Consider the following 18,565-nt stretch of genomic DNA (forward strand, 5'->3'; position numbering starts at 1 on the left):
ATTGTTGGTTAACTAATGCTAAAAATTAAACCTTATTGTAACGTGTTACCATTTTTTAAATAAAGTAAGTTGGCCATAGGAGTGTAAAATTTATTTAAAACGTTAAAGATTCTAACACTGGTTCAAACTAGGCTACTGTATAGGCTTAATTCATGTTGAAGTGTTTGGGACATGGTTTTTAATGCCTTTTGTTTTTGTAATCAGGCTCTCAAAGTTTATCAAAATGTTCAAATATTTTTTTTAAACTTAGTAAAAACAGCCTATCTGTATGTCGCTCCGAGTTCAACACAGTTCTGAGATTCCAAAAAACAACGAGCGAAAATCACATCTAAATGTTATCACTGCCTGTTCAGTTGCAGACATTTTAATGTTAATTAACGCCTTGTTTTTACATTAAGGAATTTAAGACTTAATGCACCACTACGTTACAGTAATTAACTATGAAGAATATATACCAACCTCCTTGTTCCTCGTGTTTTATTCTCCAGGTTTCTGGTTCACTGGTGTCCTGCTCACTCTCCTCTTTAACAAACTCCATCTTCACAGCAGCAGTTCTCAGTTCAGTTGATACTCCTCCAGATATTCCTGAAGCTTCAAAACTTAGTCACGTCTATGAGGATAGGAATATTACAGACACTTATTGACCCGATTTAAAATGTGTATCTTTCTTTTTAATACAAGTACAACAGTTTGTATTAAGAATCGTACACATGTATGTTAAGAATAGTAACACGAGAGCTGAGATCATGCTGAAAAAAAAAAAACATTCTTCTTCCTCTGAGGTTTAATGGTGGTTGGTAAACAAACGTATTTGCACCTTACCGCCACCGACTGGACTGGAGTGGGAACTTTCAATAGCCTAGCTTGGAAGAGGAAGAGAAAAGAGAGATTAATTTATTCCAGTCAAATATTTCAGTGAAAATCACAGAACGTTCCCTAATGGTTAAATATGTTTCATAATAATACTTTTTTTTTATTTATAATAATGAACTACTTTGACAACAAATGTAAAATGTTGGCTGTGCAATAATTTTATTTATTTTGTCTTATCATACCAACACAATGAAAAATAGGCTAAATCAAATACGACATCTGTCACTCAAAATGATAAGCCAAAATACAAAATAAATTGCACATAAAAAACTGTTGGCTTACCAGCTGTACTGCAAAATGAAGTTTTATATTAATGAATGAATGTTGCTCACTGACGAAGGTCCCAGTCTCTAACCTGACTAGCCTGGGAAAACCCAGACAACTTCCGGCAAATTTAGATTTGCTCTGCAAGTAGTCTGGCAAAGAGCACATTCAAGCCCATTTCTAAACCCAAGAAATCGCGGCACCAATCAGAAACGTTGGGGCGGGCTTTAGACGATGACGACAGCGCAGCGACATTGAAGTAGATTTGTGGAGCATCACTCGTTCGAATCTAGCCTGGCGTGGCCATACTCAATTCTAGTCAGAAGTTTACACTGTTGCTGTGGGTTGTTTAGTCAGCATTGTCTTTACTTTAGCAATATTTGGGTGTGTTTTGGCCACGATTCCGCTACTTTTGATTTGCAATTGGACGTATTTTGTTGTACAGACCTGGCAACCATGTCCCTCAGTTCGGCCTTCTTGCACTTCGAAGTTCTGGCCTGGGAAACTGCTATTCTTTGTTATCCTGGCCAAATTTGCCCATTGGCTTATGTCCATTATGGTCTCCTGATCATGCCCATATACTGACTGTATTGTCTTTTTAAACCCCTGAATCTTATTTAAGAAGAAACAACAATCTTCTTTAGAAAAAAGGGATTTATACAAATTACAATAAAAAGCTTTGTTTTTTTTTGTTGACTTCTTCTTGATTTTCAACAATATCATTGATATTTAACTTCTGATTTTTATTCTTCGTCTGTCTTTGTTTTTCCAGACTAAAAAAAGTTTTCCCCTTCTTCAATCCAATGAGCCCTTGAATGAATATATGCTCCCTTGTTCTTTTCCAGATATAAATTATCAAAATGGGACTGTTAATTGTTTAATTCAGTCTGCTCTTCCAGTGTCAAATCATCTTTATAGCACAGCGTATTAATGCGTCTAACGATGTACCTTTGTCTTATCTTTTTAAGTATTAATGATTGTTTACTTGTCTTAATAGCTGTTTAACTTTAAATTTGAACTATTCCCATTTACTCAGAAAACACATTTCCAATTAATTTATTTCTTTAACCAGTTGTTTAACTAAATTACAAAATTCAGTATCTTCCAAAAGGGTATTGTTAAATTTCCATATGGAGTTTATGTCATTCTCTCTTCCACCCGGAGAAAGAGTAAAAAATATTACACAATGATCAGCCAAAATTTTGTGTCCGCCTCAGCTGAGTGGGTTAAAACACAACTAGTCCTTTGCTCCTTATAGAAAAGAAAAATCTTTCAACCCCCTAGTATTTAAAGAAATAAAGGACATTTAGGTGATAAGTAACCTATAAACAATGCACAAAAGAGTGTAATGATACTCAGGAATAAGTAATTGGTCCTAAATCAACATGTTAAGTGCAACTAACCCTCTAAACACTGTAGAAGGAAAAAATGGAAAACTACAAACCGAACAGCTACTGTATCAAAGATCTATTTATATATGAAATCAACTTGGCCTACTTTGTTGTATTTGTCTTAATTTTGGCAGCTATTAAACAATAAAGCTATTGTTAGTAGACTACTAAAAAAAATATATCAAAGGATGACCAGTTTTTAGAACTTTTGAACAGGTAAACAAAGTAAACATTCAGTATCTGCCATATGCTGTTGTGCAAAAATATTTGGAGTCATCAACGTATCATTAACCATGCTCCTATCGTAACATCGGGTTATTTAACCGCTGATGTTTGGTGATGCATTAAACAAAGTGCTGGTATTGTTAATACTTGCATATCGGAGCGTTTATGTCAACCAAACAAATAACATTTCTCAGTCAAACGTGAGTGCAGGCTGGATTTCTGACAGCCATTGAGATGATAGCAAAGCAAGGGTTGAATTTGGGTCCACTCTCCGGTTATCGATCAGTGCGTACCTTTCCTTCCCACCCTGTGAACAGTGTCTCGCAGTCTCTCCACGGACATTGGAACAACTCTTGTCAATATCCCGATGACAACTTCTCTGGTGTCCTCTCTCCATCATTTTCAGGGAGACCAATCCTCCTCTGATTCCACCTTCTTTTGTATCGGGTTTGCTCTGCATATGCTTCTTTTAATTGGCTGTTTTCTCTCTGAAGGCCTCCTATTTTTTTTCTGAAGCACGCAGATTTCTTCACGGTTTTCTTTAGTTGTGGTTGTGTTATAGCTTCAATACGTCTGTCGAAACTTTTCAAAAGTTCCGTCTGCGCGTCCATTTTTCTGGTCAGAGCTTGTACTGCAGTACTGCATGTAGAATTGCAGTGCCAGTATTGCGTCCTCAATTTCACTTTGGTGTCTCTGTTTCTCTCGATTCATCGGTTTAATTGGTGCATGTTCTTTGTTAATTTTGTCATCTTTGGATGAATGTTGCTCCGCTTCCATTTCTTCCTCAGTGTCAAAATCGTCACATGCCTCGTGGAGAGCAGCCAATTTGTAGTTGTGGTTGGACATGATTCCAAAAAACAAAGAATAAAACCCCAGAATTTTGTGATAGCTTAGTTTTGTCACTTAATTTTGACACTACATTAAATATATTTTTATTAGAGGGGTTGTTTCACTTGTTCATCACATTTCAAGGACTAAAAAAAGTACTTTTTACCAGAGCCTGCAAAAGTGCTGTCACTCACTCCGCCACTTTGAAACCCCCCAAAACAAGAGTTTGTTGTCAATTCCCAGAAGGACAGCAGCTCGACATAGGGCTTGGCCATATGTCCAAAAAAATTACATCTCTGTATTTTTTTTGGCTAAATGGCGATATAGAGTAATATTTCTCTGTATTTTCTATATTTTTCTATTTGGTTAAAATATCTGTATTTATTTCACATCCTGCCCAATGATGTCCTATAAACAATGTTGATATTGAAGGCTATGAAAACAAATATAGTGAATGTAATGTCGGCTATGCAATATATAATGTGAAAAAAGGGAAATAAAATTACATTACATTCTAACATTGAAACTTAACTAAAGGTGAAAATAAAAAGTAATGTTACATTTAATTACCCCTTTATCATGGTCATTTTCATAAAAATATACTTACTTGTAGGTTTAATTCCACATATGGCACATTTATTGTCCAACAACAAATATTTTAGCAACATATTTTAGTATATATAATGGGCACACCCTTTACTGCTAATTGGCTATAAAGTGTGTTGTGCTGCTCGGTCCGATCAACTTTCAAGAAATCGCTTGCTGCTCCTTTAAATTGCCTCCCTGCAGAGTGAGAATAGTGTAGATGAGCTTTGAGACTCGTCTTCCATTTAAAACTCTTTTCACACAGATGACATGCGTAAGGCATCACTTCAGTATGAATTCTCATGTGACTATTAAAACCTTGTCTACAGGTGAAACTCTTTCCACACAGAGGTCAGCAGAAAGGCTTTATTCCAGCATGAATTAACATGTGATTCTCATGGGTTTCTTTCCATGTGACAGTCTTTCCACACGGAGAGCAGGTGAAAGGCCTTAAGTATGAATTAACATGTGATTCTTAAGGCTTCCTTTATGTCTGAAAGAGTTTCCACACTGAGAGCAGGAGAAAGGCTTTTCTGAAGTGTGAATTAACAAATGACCCTTAAGGTGTGCTTTCTGTATAAAACTCTTTCCACAGTGAAAGCAGGCGAAAGACTTTATTCCAGTATGAATTAACATGTGACTCTTAAGGCTTCCTTTACGTTTGAAAGTTTTTTCACACTGAGGGCAGGCAAATGGCTTTTCTGAATTGTGAATTAGCACATGACCATCAAGGTGTCCTTTCTGTTTAAAACTCTTTCCACAGTGAGAGCAGATGAAAGGCTTTTTCCCAGTATGAATTAACAAGTGAGTCTTAAGGTTTTCTTTACGTGTGAAAGTCTTTCCACACTGAGAGCAGGTGAAAGGCTTTTCTTCAGTGTGAGTTACCAAATGATCATCAAGTTGTCCTTTCTGTGTAAAACTCTTTCCACACTGAGAGCAGATATAAGGCTTTACTCCAGTATGAATTCTCATGTGATTCTTAAGGCTTCCTTTACCCATGAAAGTCTTTCCACACTGAGAGCAGGTGAAAGGCTTTGCTGAAGTGTGAATGACCAAATGATCATTAAAGTGTCCTTTATGCTTAAAACTCTTTCCACAGTGAGAGCAGCAGAAAGGCTTTATCCCAGCATGAACTAACATGTGCTTCTTCAGGTTTCCTTTACGTGTGAAAGTGTTTCCACACTGAGAGCAGGAGAAAGGCTTTATTCCATCATGAATCATCATGTGACTCTTAAGGCTTCTCTTATGTTTAAAAGCATTTCCACACTGAGAGCAGGTGAAAGGTCTTTGGACTTCTGTATTTTGAATGCTGCTTTGTGAGCAACTGTTTTCAGTTTTGGAGCAACTCAATGATTTTTCTCCAGCGTTGATATCATGAGCTTTCTGATGCTGATGTTTCTCCTCCACTTCATTCAGATCTTGTCTTTCCTCTTTCACTTTGATCAGGCCTAAAATGAAAACATTTAAAATTATTAAAAACATTTGGAAAATAAAAAGGAAATTGGGGCATGTTTACACGACAATGTATTAAAAACGGAAAGCGTTTTTGAAAAGTTTCAAGTACCGACGACAATATTTGTCAAAATGATCCCCGTTCACACAGATCCGTGACAACAATTAAAAACACTGTATTTATCAGGTCAGACCAGTAGTTGGTGATGTCTCTTTGTAAAGAATCATATCGATATATATTTTAGTATTTATATAGGTCATATAATTAGAATATCAGCGTCCAGAGATGGCTCCAGCCCCTGACCAGCATCCAGTGAGGGCTCCAGCCTGTGGCCAGAGTCCAGAGACGGCTCCAGCCCCGGCCGCAGCCTGTGGCCAGAGTCCAGAGAGGCCTTTGCCTCCTCCTGTCACGAGTCCAGAGAGGACTCCGCCTGCAGTAAGAGTAAGAGTCGACTCTGAGTCAATTGAAAGAATCGTTTTTCAAAAAAGTTTGTTGTGACATCAAGACAAAACATTAGCATATTGACAGTCCACTTATTGCGCGTGCATGCCGCGCAGAGACCAGGGAGACCTTGAACACTGCAGCGGATACTGGATAGCATCATGTCGAGAAGACGCTGTGCTCTACAATGTGTTTATTGTGTTTCATATTGTGCAAGTATCTGGCTAACTGACGTTATTACTGTCTTAGTGAAATACTACTGTAAATCAGCTGTGGGCTGCAGTATAACCTAAAACTGTGTCTATTAATGCAGGTCATTCTTGCTACTTTGAGTAAAGGGTAACACTTTACAATAAGGTTGTATTAGTTAGCATTAGTTAATGCATTAGTTAACATAAACAAAGGAGAGAACGGCGCACACTTCGACTTAACAAGCCGAAATCTCCGGAGTTTCTAAAAATCTTCACCCTGGGCGGAGTTTTCAAAAAAGTCTGATTTCAGTAACCGGATACTGCGTTTGCGTGTGGACGAACAGCCAAACCGTGTAGAAAAAGATTTGGTTTTGAAAATACCCGTGTTCGTGTGGACAGGGCCTTAATTTCCATGTGTTTCTCTACAATTGTTCTACTTAGGGAAAAGGAAAAGAGACTGTGACTTTCTTGATGCACTGAGGGACATGGAGGATGCTAACCGGGCCGTCCTGCAGCGTGGACAAGAACAGTGTGACCAATATATGTACCCTGAAGAAGGCTGTCTGTGCAGCTACGCGTGGGTTGTATTTCCAGCAGGAAAATGCACCATGTCACAAAGCTCGAATCATTTCAAATTGGTTTCTTGAACATGACAATGAGTTCACTGTACTAAAATGGCCCCCACAGTCACCAGATCTCAACCCAATAGAGCATCTTTGGGATGTGGTGGAACGGGAGCTTCGTGCCCTGGATGTGCATCCCACAAATCTCCATCAACTGCAAGATGCTATCCTATCAATATGGGCCAACATTTCTAAAGAATGCTTTCAGCACCTTGTTGAATCAATGCCACGTAGAATTAAGGCAGTTCTGAAGGCGAAAGGGGGTCAAACACAGTATTAGTATGGTGTTCCTAATAATCCTTTAGGTGAGTGTATATCGTTAAGTATATGCTACAATATGTAGTACAACATGTAAAAAGACACATACTGCTTGTTACCACATTCTAATTATATTCGTAGTGTAAAAAGCAAATAAAAGGGCTGCTGCTCGCAAGTCTTTCTGAATATACACATAAGAAACATATATCTAGAAAGCCAACGCTTAAGAGTTTACAATTAAAGACTCAGAAATACTCAGACAGTTATTAATATGGAGATATATAGGCTCAAACATTAAAACAAAAAAATATATATTTTTAAATGTATAAAATATTATGTGAATGTCGTATAATAACTTACAACCACAACTAAAGTGAAGCCATAAGTGTGGTCATGCTTCATTTCAAATTTGAGGAAGAAATCTCTAAAATGATGTATTTAATAAAGCATATTGTAATACTAGTCAGGTGATTTTTAAGTGAACGCTAAGAGATGCTATCATTATGTTATTGTGATAAGCATCTTATCTATAAAATACTTGCAGTCTAAACAAATCTTTCAACCGCTTAATTCAGTCTATTGTTTTCATTCAATGAACTTTTCACACATCTGTCATGAATGACTGAAACATTATCCTTTTATAGAAAATCTTTTGTTTTGGAATTGAGCTATTATAACACATTCGGATTTCTGGATTGCCCATCAACCCATTCATCCCATTTTGTATTAAAATGGTTAAATGGTTAAACCAGGTGAAAGCTCACGTTAAAATAAGCAGTGTTGGTAATGTGTTTAACAATCTGATAAGTCACTTATGATGTTTTATATTTATGACAAAGCCATGTAAAAAGAACAATGCAAAAAGATACAACTTGGCTTTAGCTTCATTATATACAAATATGTGTAATATTTATGTATTTGAACATTTCAATCATATAAACAGTCAGTCTACAATTCTGAGTCTGATACCTTGGTTATGTGTGTTGTCACAAGAACACATGAGCAGCAATCATTTTAAAAGCATATCATTTATGCTCTCTCTGCCCAAATGGGGGGTGACTGTTAACAGAATGATGTAAAGCGTGATGCAGCAGTAAACTTTTTTTTATTAAAATAAAATGGTACACTTTAATGTACAACAGGTGTATACAGCACAGAAAATGTCCATTGCAGCCTCTAAAGGTTCTTTTTCCCATTAAAAAAAACCAAACTTTTCATCTCTATAACTTGTGCCACTGATGCTTACTACATTGTAGTCAAAAACTTAATTAGACCTGTACGTGCGTCGAGACCCTCAGCTTCTACAGTGGATGACAGAGCTCCGTCAGGCTGGTTTAAAGTACTCGTAATCCATTCTTCTCTGAACTCATCACCATTCATTTCGCAGAGGTTATGCAGAACACAACATGCTATCACCAGGGACTTGACCTTGTGTGTACTGCAGTCAGTTCGTTTTAGCAATGCCCTCCATCTGCCCTTCAGTCTGCCAAAAGCATTCTCAACCACCACCCTGGCTCTGCTTGTTTTCTGATTGTACACAAGTTGTTGGGGTGTCAGTCGTCCGTTGTCAGTGAAAGGTTTCATCAACCAGCTTTTCAAAGGATAGGCTGCATCACCAAGGACATAGTACCCCACATCATGTCCACAAATGTTCTGTGTTACATCTGGTAGTAACAAACCCCTGTCCACTAGGTCCCACAAGCCTGACAAATGCAGCACTCTGGCATTATGCAGGCTCCCTGGCGCTCCAACAAAAATATTCCAAAAGAGACCCCTTCCATCCACAACAGCCTGCAGGATGATCCAATGCCAGCCCTTTCGGTACTCTGTGTGGTACTCCTCTGGTCCAAGAATGGGGATGTGTGACCCATCAATTGCACCTACACACTGTGGCAACCCCCATCTGCGCTCAAAATATGTCGCCATTTCTTTCAGCTTTTCAGTGTTTGGTAACTGAATAACTTCTTGCATGAGTACCTTCTCAACAGATGAGCAGAAATCGTGTACACAGTGACACACAGTAATTCCAATTCCAACTCAAAATAAATGAGAGAAGCTTCTGTACTCTGAGTTGGTTGCAAGTTTCCACAGTGCAATGGCAATTCTTTTTTGAATGGGTGCACAAATGTCGGTAGTTTGTGTCATGTCTCTCCAGTTGAGGTTGCAAGCAACGACAGAGGTACAGAAAAGTATCCTTAGACATCCGGAAATTCTTTATCCACTGTGCAGGGCTTGACATAAGCAATGGCCCGATGGCCCGGGGCCAGTAAAGGAGTATGTCGAGCTAGTTGAATGGCCGGGCCAGTGATTGGCCATCCGCAAAGGCAAAACAAACGTCATACCCAGTGGCGCAAAGAGTGTCAATGTTACTTCAATTTTTTTTATTACGTATTAAAATGGCAAAGAACTGTGAGACTGATAAGAGAAAGATAACTTTCCTTGTGTCATGGAAAAAACAGTACACTTGGGTGGATAAAAGCGACGAGGGCATGTACTGTTTAGTTTCTTCTCAAGAAGAATGGCGAAGACGTTGGCTCTCAGTACCTCACCGATGTAGCATGTCGAAGGTAAGTTACTCAACTAGCTAGCTAATATATCACCGTAACTTTGCTCATAAATGATAGATCCAAAGTGCGAGTGCTTGACTTGTGTCATGAGTGAATTTGGGTGTCATTCCAAAGGCAGCGTGCGCACTCCGAAACAGGCCGAGAAGAGACGAGTAAATTATACTTTCGGTTTCATGTGCACGTCAGGGATGGCTGACGCAAAACTGTAGTTCCGAAGCTTTGCACGATCCGAAGCGCAGATGTTTCGAGTCGAACGATCCGAAGCGTGATTCAAAACACCTATGTCACGTGACTACGGCTAAATGAAGCCAAAAATATATTATACAATGTGTATCTTTGTTAATTGTTTATCTTTTGTTTTATTTATTTATTTATTTATTTATTTATTTATTTATATATATATATAAACAAAAGATAAACAATTACCAAAGATACACATTATATAGGAAAACATTATATATATATATATATATATATATATATATATATATATATATATATATATATATATATATATATATATATATATATATATATATATATGTTTTCCTATATAATGTATATACATATATATATATATGTTTTCCTATATAATGTGTATCTTTGGTAATTGTTTATCTTTTGTTATATATATATATATATATATATATATATATATATATATATATATATATACAGTGAGGAAAATAAGTATTTGAACACCCTGCTATTTTGCAAGTTCTCCCACTTAGAAATCATGGAGGGGTCTGAAATTGTCATCGTAGGTGCATGTCCACTGTGAGAGACATAATCTAAAAAAAAAAAAATCCAGAAATCACAATGTATGATTTTTTTAAAACTAATTATTTGTATGATACAGCTGCATGTACATTGCATACAGTATATGAACACCTGTCTATCAGCTAGAATTCTGACCCTCAAAGACCTGTTAGTCTGCCTTTAAAATGTCCACCTCCACTCCATTTATTATCCTAAATTAGATGCACCTGTTTGAGGTCGTTAGCTGCATAAAGACACCTGTCCACCCCATACAATCAGTAAGATCCAACTACTAACATGGCCAAGACCAAAGAGCTGTTCAAAGACACTAGAGACAAAATTGTACACCTCCACAAGGCTGGAAAGGGCTACGGGGAAATTGCCAAGCAGCTTGGTGAAAAAAGGTCCACTGTTGGAGCAATCATTAGAAAATGTAAGAAGCTAAACATGACTGTCAATCTCCCTCGGACTGGGGCTCCATGCAAGATCTCACCTCGTGGGGTCTCAATGATCCTAAGAAAGGTGAGAAATCAGCCCAGAACTACACGGGAGGAGCTGGTCAATGACCTGAAAAGAGCTGGGACCACCGTTTCCAAGGTTACTGTTGGTAATACACTAAGACGTCATGGTTTGAAATCATGCATGGCACGGAAGGTTCCCCTGCTTAAACCAGCACATGTCCAGGCCCGTCTTAAGTTCGCCAATGACCATTTGGATGATCCAGAGGAGTCATGGGAGAAAATCATGTGGTCAGATGAGACCAAAATAGAACTTTTTGGTCATAATTCAACTAAACGTGTTTGGAGGAAGAAGAATGATGAGTACCATCCCAAGAACACCATCCCTACTGTGAAGCATGGGGGTGGTAGCATCATGCTTTGGGGGTGTTTTTCTGCACATGGGACAGGGCGACTGCACTATATTAAGGAGAGGATGACCGGAGCCATGTATTGCGAGATTTTGGGGAACAACCTCCTTCCCTCAGTTAGAGCATTGAAGATGGGTCGAGGCTGGGTCTTCCAACATGACAATGACCCGAAGCACACAGCCAGGATAACCAAGGAGTGGCTCTGTAAGAAGCATATCAAGGTTCTGCCGTGGCCTAGCCAGTCTCCAGCCTAAACCCAATAGAGAATCTTTGGAGGGAGCTCAAACTCCGTGTTTCTCAGCGACAGGCCAGAAACCTGACTGATCTAGAGAAGATCTGTGTGGAGGAGTGGGCCAAAATCCCTCCTGCAGTGCAAACCTGGTGAAAAACTACAGGTAACGTTTGACCTCTGTAATTGCGAACAAAGGCTACTGTACCAAATAATAACATTGATTTTCTCAGGTGTTCAAATACTTATTTGCAGCTGTATCATACAAATAAATAGTTAAAAAATCATACATTGTGATTTCTGGATTTTTTTTTTGACTATGTCTCTCACAGTGGACATGCTCCTACGATGACAATTTCAGACCCCTCCATGATTTCTAAGTGGGATAACTTGCAAAATAGCAGGGTGTTCAAATACTTATTTGCCTCACTTTATATATATGTATGTATGTATGTATGTATGTATGTATGTATGTATGTATGTATGTATGTATGTATGTATGTATGTATGTATGTATGTATGTATGTATGTATGTATGTATATATATATATATATATATATATATATATATATATATATATACATACATATATATATATATATATACATACATATATATATATATACACATACACATATATATATATATATATATATATATATATATATATAGAGAGAGAGAGAGATAACCCTAATATTGTAGTTGTCCTAACTTTTCTTTCTCTCTAGCTCTTAATTCATGTACTCCATTTGCTGTATTGATTAATCCTAATGTATACAATACATACAGCTTAATGGAAAAGTTTTCCTTATATTTCTTTCAGGGCCAATAAAAATATACAAGGGGCCAGCGGGATTTTTTTTTTAATGTTGAGCCCTGCACTGTGCTTCGGTGAAAGTTGGAACCACGCTGTCCCACCATTCCGTTGTTCTATTGTGTACCCAAACCAATGGCGAAACACGACGCATTCGATAGTAGTCGCATGTCTAAAACACATAAAGGTGGCAAAAAACAAGTTGATGCTATCTATAATAACATTATTCACAACTCTGGTTTATTTTGATGTATTAGTTTCTTACCAGTCTTGCCGATGGCGCGCGTTCGTCTCAGCCATCTCACGGTCAATGTTCGTAATAGCTGATAACATACGTGGTCTTATTTTAAATCTAGCTTTACGAGCTTTCAGAATACGCTTTAGTATCAGTGCTCGTCTCTTTTCCCCCGTTTTGTTAATTACCTCTTTAGAAAACCAATACATAATCAGCAAAAGCAGCGTTGCTTGCATCTCCTCCATACTTGTTATTGTTGCAGACAGTGTCGCGCAAAAATGATTGCTGTCCGTCGCTGTCCGTCTTCACGGTACTTTAGACCGCAGTGGAAACGCAGACAGTAGCAGGTCTCGGGGAGAAAAAGTTCCTGGGAAAAAAGTTCCTGGTACAAATTGTTCCGGGTAATAACGGTGGAAACAGGGATCTAGACTTTGAAAACCCCTGGTTTAGATAAATCGTTCAGAGGGGTTTGACCTGTGATGCAGTGACTAGGTTTTGTACAAATCATCCAAGCACCCTGTTACATTCCATGTAGGGATGCAAATTATAGATTAATTCATTAATTGATAGTTGATTGACCTTATAGATCAATTAACGATTAACTGATAAGCGGCTATTTTCCTGAGAATGTAAATTTCTCACGCTATCAATAGTGTCTTTAACATACATAAAAAGCTAAATATTGCTTATATACTGAATAAAAATGCATGTTATATTGCTCAATTGATGTTTTTTTGTAACAGTTGGGATACGGTACAGATAATGGAATTTTTGTAGTTTAACAAAATAAATTATGCACAGAAAATTAAAATACATTAAAAAAAATTTGTGCACTGGCTCACCTGCTGCATGTGAAACAATAAGCAACATAAAATACATTTTAAATAAAAATCTATATATATGGGTAGGCTTGGCCTACACTATATTAAGCCTACATATAATAATCTGGTAAATTACTTATATGAAAAACTTGAACATTAGCAGCAGCACTTATAATCCCCCTTGGTCTGAGAAAGGTAACAGTAAGATTACTAGACCTGAATATTTCAAATATAGAACTGAACACAACTTAAATCATCCCTGAGGAAGGTGACAGTAAAATTAGAGGGCATCCCTTAGAACAGTCAAATGCCGTCCAACAATCCGTCGTCAGAGCCACATTAGCCGCGGCTAACTGTGTTTTTAGCTCAGCCTTCTTGTTTTTGTAGCGTGCTTCCAAGTGGGTAGCTATGGTCGCTCGAGAAGGGATATTATATCCTGGCTCTATGAAGTGTATTAACTCCCGAAATCCCTTATCAGTGGTGCTAACTGGCATCATATCTTTTTCGATCATGCCGCAAATTGTCTGAGAAATGCCCTCCGCTTTTCTGTGGTCACATACTCGCCTTCCTACCACAGCAGCGATTGTAGGTTGTGAAGGCGACAGACTTCCTCCCTGCAACCCGGCTGCATGCAAGTTAAGAAGGTGGTATCTTAGCGAACTCGTAGAGCTGTTGTACTTTATCGTAATACCGCAAAAGTTTACAATGTTGCGTCTTTGTCATCATTAATTAATTTGAAATGCTCCCACACTCCACTCCATTTTTACCGCCTCATGTTTGGTTTCTTTTTTGCCGCCTCAAGTTTGTATCGGGTCTCTCGCCAATGTTCAATCAACCAACCGACAATTAATTTAATTTTTATTGAGTAAATTCTTGTCGACAATTAATCGATAATCGATTAACCGTTTACATCCCTAATTCCATGTATGTTTTGTATTGTTTTTGGGTTTGTTGTTTCTTTTTTCCTGTTTCCTTAGTTATTCTCGAAAGCATCGGACCAACATGTCAATTATAGCGTCATCACACTATACACAAACAGTGACGAGCAACTTAATGAGTGACATGTGAAGCATCACAAGTGATGAGCGACCAATCCGAGGAAATGCCGGCATGTTAAAAGGCCCCAGCTGTTATGAATCGGCAGTGAGCAGTTTGGTGCGAGCTCTCACTCATTTCTTGTGCTTCCGAAATGGCCAGTTAAGTCTAGAGTACCATGATTAACTGTTAACGGTCATTTTGATATTTCCGAGTTTGTTTTCCTTTGGGTTTGTTTGATAGTCTATCACTATACCAGTTCTGTCTGAGAGTATGAGTGTTTTCGCTAGAGTTGTAGGTTATTGTGTGCACAGGTGTTTTGAAATCAAAGTGTCACACAACGAGGTACAGAGACAAACACAGTGTTAGAGACCCGGTAAAGTTGAGAACCATGTTTAACGTTCGTTGTTATTTTGAGTTTGTTTATTCTGTACTATTTATGTAGTGAGTTTTTTCCTTGTTAGTTAGAGAGAGAGAGATCGCCCTTAATTGTATTTTGTTTTGGCAGTCAGCATAGTTTATTTAAAGCGTAGAATACGCTGAAGATCTCGGTTTTGTCTCAACATTTATCTTTGTCAGTTAGCTTAAAAGGTTGGGTTAATAATTATGGGGTTTTCATTTTGATTATTTCATTGATTTGGGTGACTCTTGTTATCATTGCATTTGGTTCCTTTATATTCTTGTGTCTTTATTGTTGGTTTGTGTTAATTTTCTACACTTCCTTTAATAATAGATAATTTAAAAAGCATTATTTTCGTTTAATTTAAAAAGCATTATTTATGTTTTGTGGGTTGTTCATCCGCCCGCACACCTCAACATTCACATCTCACGTAAATGTTGCATTCTCATCCCCTTTTCCATCTTTTAAACACGTAACAACCCCATTCTGGGTCATTTCTACAATACATTTGACAGGTTTGCCAACTTTCACGCATTTGGTGTGAGACACACGCTCTGTCTCACGCTCTCACTCTGCCCAAGTAAATCTTTTGAGGAGATCTTTTGGTACTAAATACTATTTGTACAATAATTATGGACCATTAGTGACCACTTAAAATAATATTTTTTGTATTATTTATATTACAATTAGTGTAGTATTTAAGGTTAAAAGGGAAAAGGGTTGTAAATTCTAATGCAAAGAGGCAAATTAGAGTCATTTTGTGAATGGAAAAATAATAATTTTCATTTGTAATGCCATGGTTTACTAGACTGGGTAAACCCAGCCTGATCTGCCAGCGATTTGATTTCACCCTGCAGGTCAGACTGGAAACTTGTACATTTTTCTATACTGCTTCCGTTACAAATCTGCAGGGACCACAAACTGGCTTATCCATCTGGCACGCTATTGGCAGGTTTAGCACAATGATGATAGAGAAGCGACAGCAAGCAGCTTTCTGTTTACATTCAACATGGCGGCCACTGAAGTGCAGCAACCAGTGGATGTGGCAAGTTTTCTTTGAAAATGGAACAGCAACTTGCCCTGGAACAATTCCTGCAAAAGAAGGATGTGTTTGCCTTACTATCGACCGCTCTGCAAAATAAGTCACCCGGATCGTTAGTCTAATTGGTTGAAGGACTATCCAATTGCGTACAGAGTCATTTGAACTATGCCCGTTGATCATGCCTCTTTTGCAGTAGAAAATACAGAGCAGACTCCCCAGACTAATGTTCAATAAATATAGATGTATCCACTAGTCTGTTCATGAGTTTTGCAGGTCACAACTGCTTACTTATTTTTAGGTTTTGCATTTGAATAAATATTTAGATATGATCAAACACTAGATTTTTTAAATGTGAAATTTAAGAAAGTTAATAACTTGCATTCTATTTTTTTCTAATGATACTCGTACAAGCATACACAAGTGAATATTAATGAATGCAAGCAAATACTGAATTTAACCCAAGAAAAGTTTAAAATAATAAATCTAAAAAGGGCAATGTGCATTCAACAAATGGTTTCCCCCTTATATGTACAGTAGGCTATATAAATATGAATTGATACTGAATCAAGATCAAAATCGAAACCTGTCAATATCACACGCAATATCTGAGCGAGGGGAGAAGCAGTTCATAAGAGAGCAACATAATATTGCTGAGTGCCCGTCCGTACAGTTTTGTGGTCGAAAACAAAAAAACAAACAAAAAAAAAAACAGTCTGAATGAGTCGCACGGGCTCCGAGTTCAACACTGTTTTCCGATTCCAAAAACTCGTATTGCTGCCTGTTCGGTTGCATTTTTAAGACCTTTGAAATGTGTATTTGATACTTTTTAATGGCAATTAACGCTTTGTTTTACATTAAATAATTTAAGACTTAAATGTAAGTTAGGCTACCACAACGGTCATTAAAATGAATGAAGAATAGACACCAACCTCCTTGTTCCTCGTGTTTTATTCTCCAGGTTTCTGGTTCACTGGTGTCCTGCTCACTCTCCTCTTTAACAAACACCATCTTCACAGCAGATCTCAGGTCAGTTGATACTCCTCCAGATATTCCTGAAGCTTCAAAACTTGGTCACGTCTATGAGGATGGGAATATTACAGGCATTTACTGACCGAATGCAAACATTTTATCTTTCTATACACTAAAAGTACATTATAACAGTTTGTATTAAGCCAGTAAATCGACAAAACACCAGAGATCATTCTGAAAACTAATCTTCTTCCTCTGAGGTTTAATGGTGGTTGGTAAACAAACGTATGCGCCTTACCGCCACCCACTGGACTGGAGTGGGAAGCGTCGAGGGGAGGGAGATAAATGGAAAAAAATTACTTGCTTAGCACAAGTATGTAGTGCACAGATTTAATTTTCCCCTTTTAAAAAAAAATTGAAAAAAGAAATTTAAAGGACTTTGGGAAATTTTGTTAAAACGACAGCATATCTCACACAGAATTTGAGTTACAGGGAAAACCAGTAAAAATAGATTCAGTACGTCCCAAATAGTATGTTGAAATGAGTATTCCAAAGATATCCGGATGGCATACTTTTTAGGCAAATTGGGACGCAGCAATAGAATACATTACTGGGAACGGCCACAAAAACGTCATATGCCATGAGGGAAAAAGGCAAAGCATGCCTTAACCCAATAAAAAAAAAAATTAATAATAAAAAAAACATGCCTTAACTCAGATGCTAATTTGCACTGGTAGATTGCATTGTTCATTATGGAAATGATCCGGCTGTGTCTGTGCTCTATTTTTTTAATCAAAAATATTCTAAGGTTGATTTCAGTGTTTAAAAACTTGTAAAAGGCAATAGCATTAATCGCAAATAATATTTAATTTTAAATATAAAAAAAGCCCAAACATACCCTGAAGATACTTTAAATTGGACAAAGCTCAAATCAACATAACACACCTCAGAATATAAACAAGTAGGCTACAACAAGTGATGGTCTCATTCAGAGATCCTGGAACAGAATTCTCAATTATAAAACAGCTTTGATAGGGATGAGAACCATAAAACTGTGCTTTTTATATTTACAAATAACTATAGCCACTAAACTACTTAACTCATCTTCAGTAAGACCCCAGAAGGACATACAGATGTTTGGACAAAAGACAAGAGAAACCTGAAGATTCCAGATTGTGCAGCTGGAGACTGGAGAGAAGATGCAGAATAATCAAATGGATCAAGTGGACTCTGGTTCTCGGGTCAGAGGAGAATCTGCAGCACCGGTAGGTCCATCTCCTTTTTGTGTACTCGTTTTTGAAGGTCAATTCATCTGTCACAAATGTAAAGGCTTTGTTAAATACATAAATGACTAATGATTATGAATGATCACGATGTTAAATATATGCTTTCTTAAAACAGGTTGTTACCGAAAACCCTTAGATCCTTCAGGGTTTTCAATTTCAGGTTTTTCAGGTGTCTACTCTGTCGTCCTGTGGTATCCGGCACCAAGATCTTAGCAGCAGAACCTTCAAATCCTGAAGGTTGTGAGGTTGAGCCGTCCTGGATCGAACTTGTTGGTCCAGCACATCTCACAAATGCTCAATTGGATTGAAATCTGGGAAATTTGAAGGCCAGGGCAAACGGCGCACACGTATATGGCTATCCACGTGAAAGAAACGGGAAAAGAAAACGGGACTCATCGGACCAGGCG

The 18,565-nt window shown here is 37.7% G+C and overlaps 2 protein-coding genes across 3 annotated transcripts in view; both read right to left on the bottom strand.

Annotated features, from left to right (window-relative positions):
- LOC307126969 (uncharacterized protein) overlaps window positions 1-1,864 on the bottom strand; it is a 25,856-nt gene extending 23,992 nt beyond the window's left edge. The window contains exons 1-2 of one of the 2 annotated variants that reach the window (XM_079817867.1): window positions 709-779; window positions 460-610 (exon numbers count right to left, since the gene is read on the bottom strand). In XM_079817867.1, the coding sequence (XP_079673993.1) occupies window positions 460-538 (79 nt within the window). In that variant the 5' untranslated portion in view covers window positions 539-610; window positions 709-779. Of the gene's footprint in view, window positions 1-459 lie in introns of both variants that reach the window. The other variant, XM_079817866.1, reaches the window with a different exon arrangement.
- LOC307126990 (uncharacterized protein) lies at window positions 1,832-17,152 on the bottom strand. The gene is made up of 2 exons (XM_079817909.1): window positions 16,833-17,152; window positions 1,832-5,614 (listed from the first exon to the last, which is right to left on the bottom strand). The coding sequence occupies exons 1-2, from the start codon at window positions 16,909-16,911 to the stop codon at window positions 4,617-4,619; spliced, it is 1,077 nt and encodes a 358-aa protein (XP_079674035.1). The 5' UTR covers window positions 16,912-17,152; the 3' UTR covers window positions 1,832-4,616.
- Window positions 17,153-18,565: the final 1,413 nt, after the last annotated feature.

This window comes from Gobio gobio, assembly GCF_949357685.1.
Source record: "Gobio gobio genome assembly, chromosome: 1".
Taxonomy (NCBI): domain Eukaryota; kingdom Metazoa; phylum Chordata; class Actinopteri; order Cypriniformes; family Gobionidae; genus Gobio; species Gobio gobio.

Bases quoted from the DNA above. Each gene is read 5' to 3' on its own strand.
- LOC307126990 (XM_079817909.1), bottom strand. From the start codon at position 16,911: ATGGTGTTTGTTAAAGAGGAGAGTGAGCAGGACACCAGTGAACCAGAA. The intron at 5,615-16,832 runs GTTGGTGTCTAT...TTTTCATTTTAG, and splicing joins AAAACACGAGGAACAAGGAG to GCCTGATCAAAGTGAAAGAG.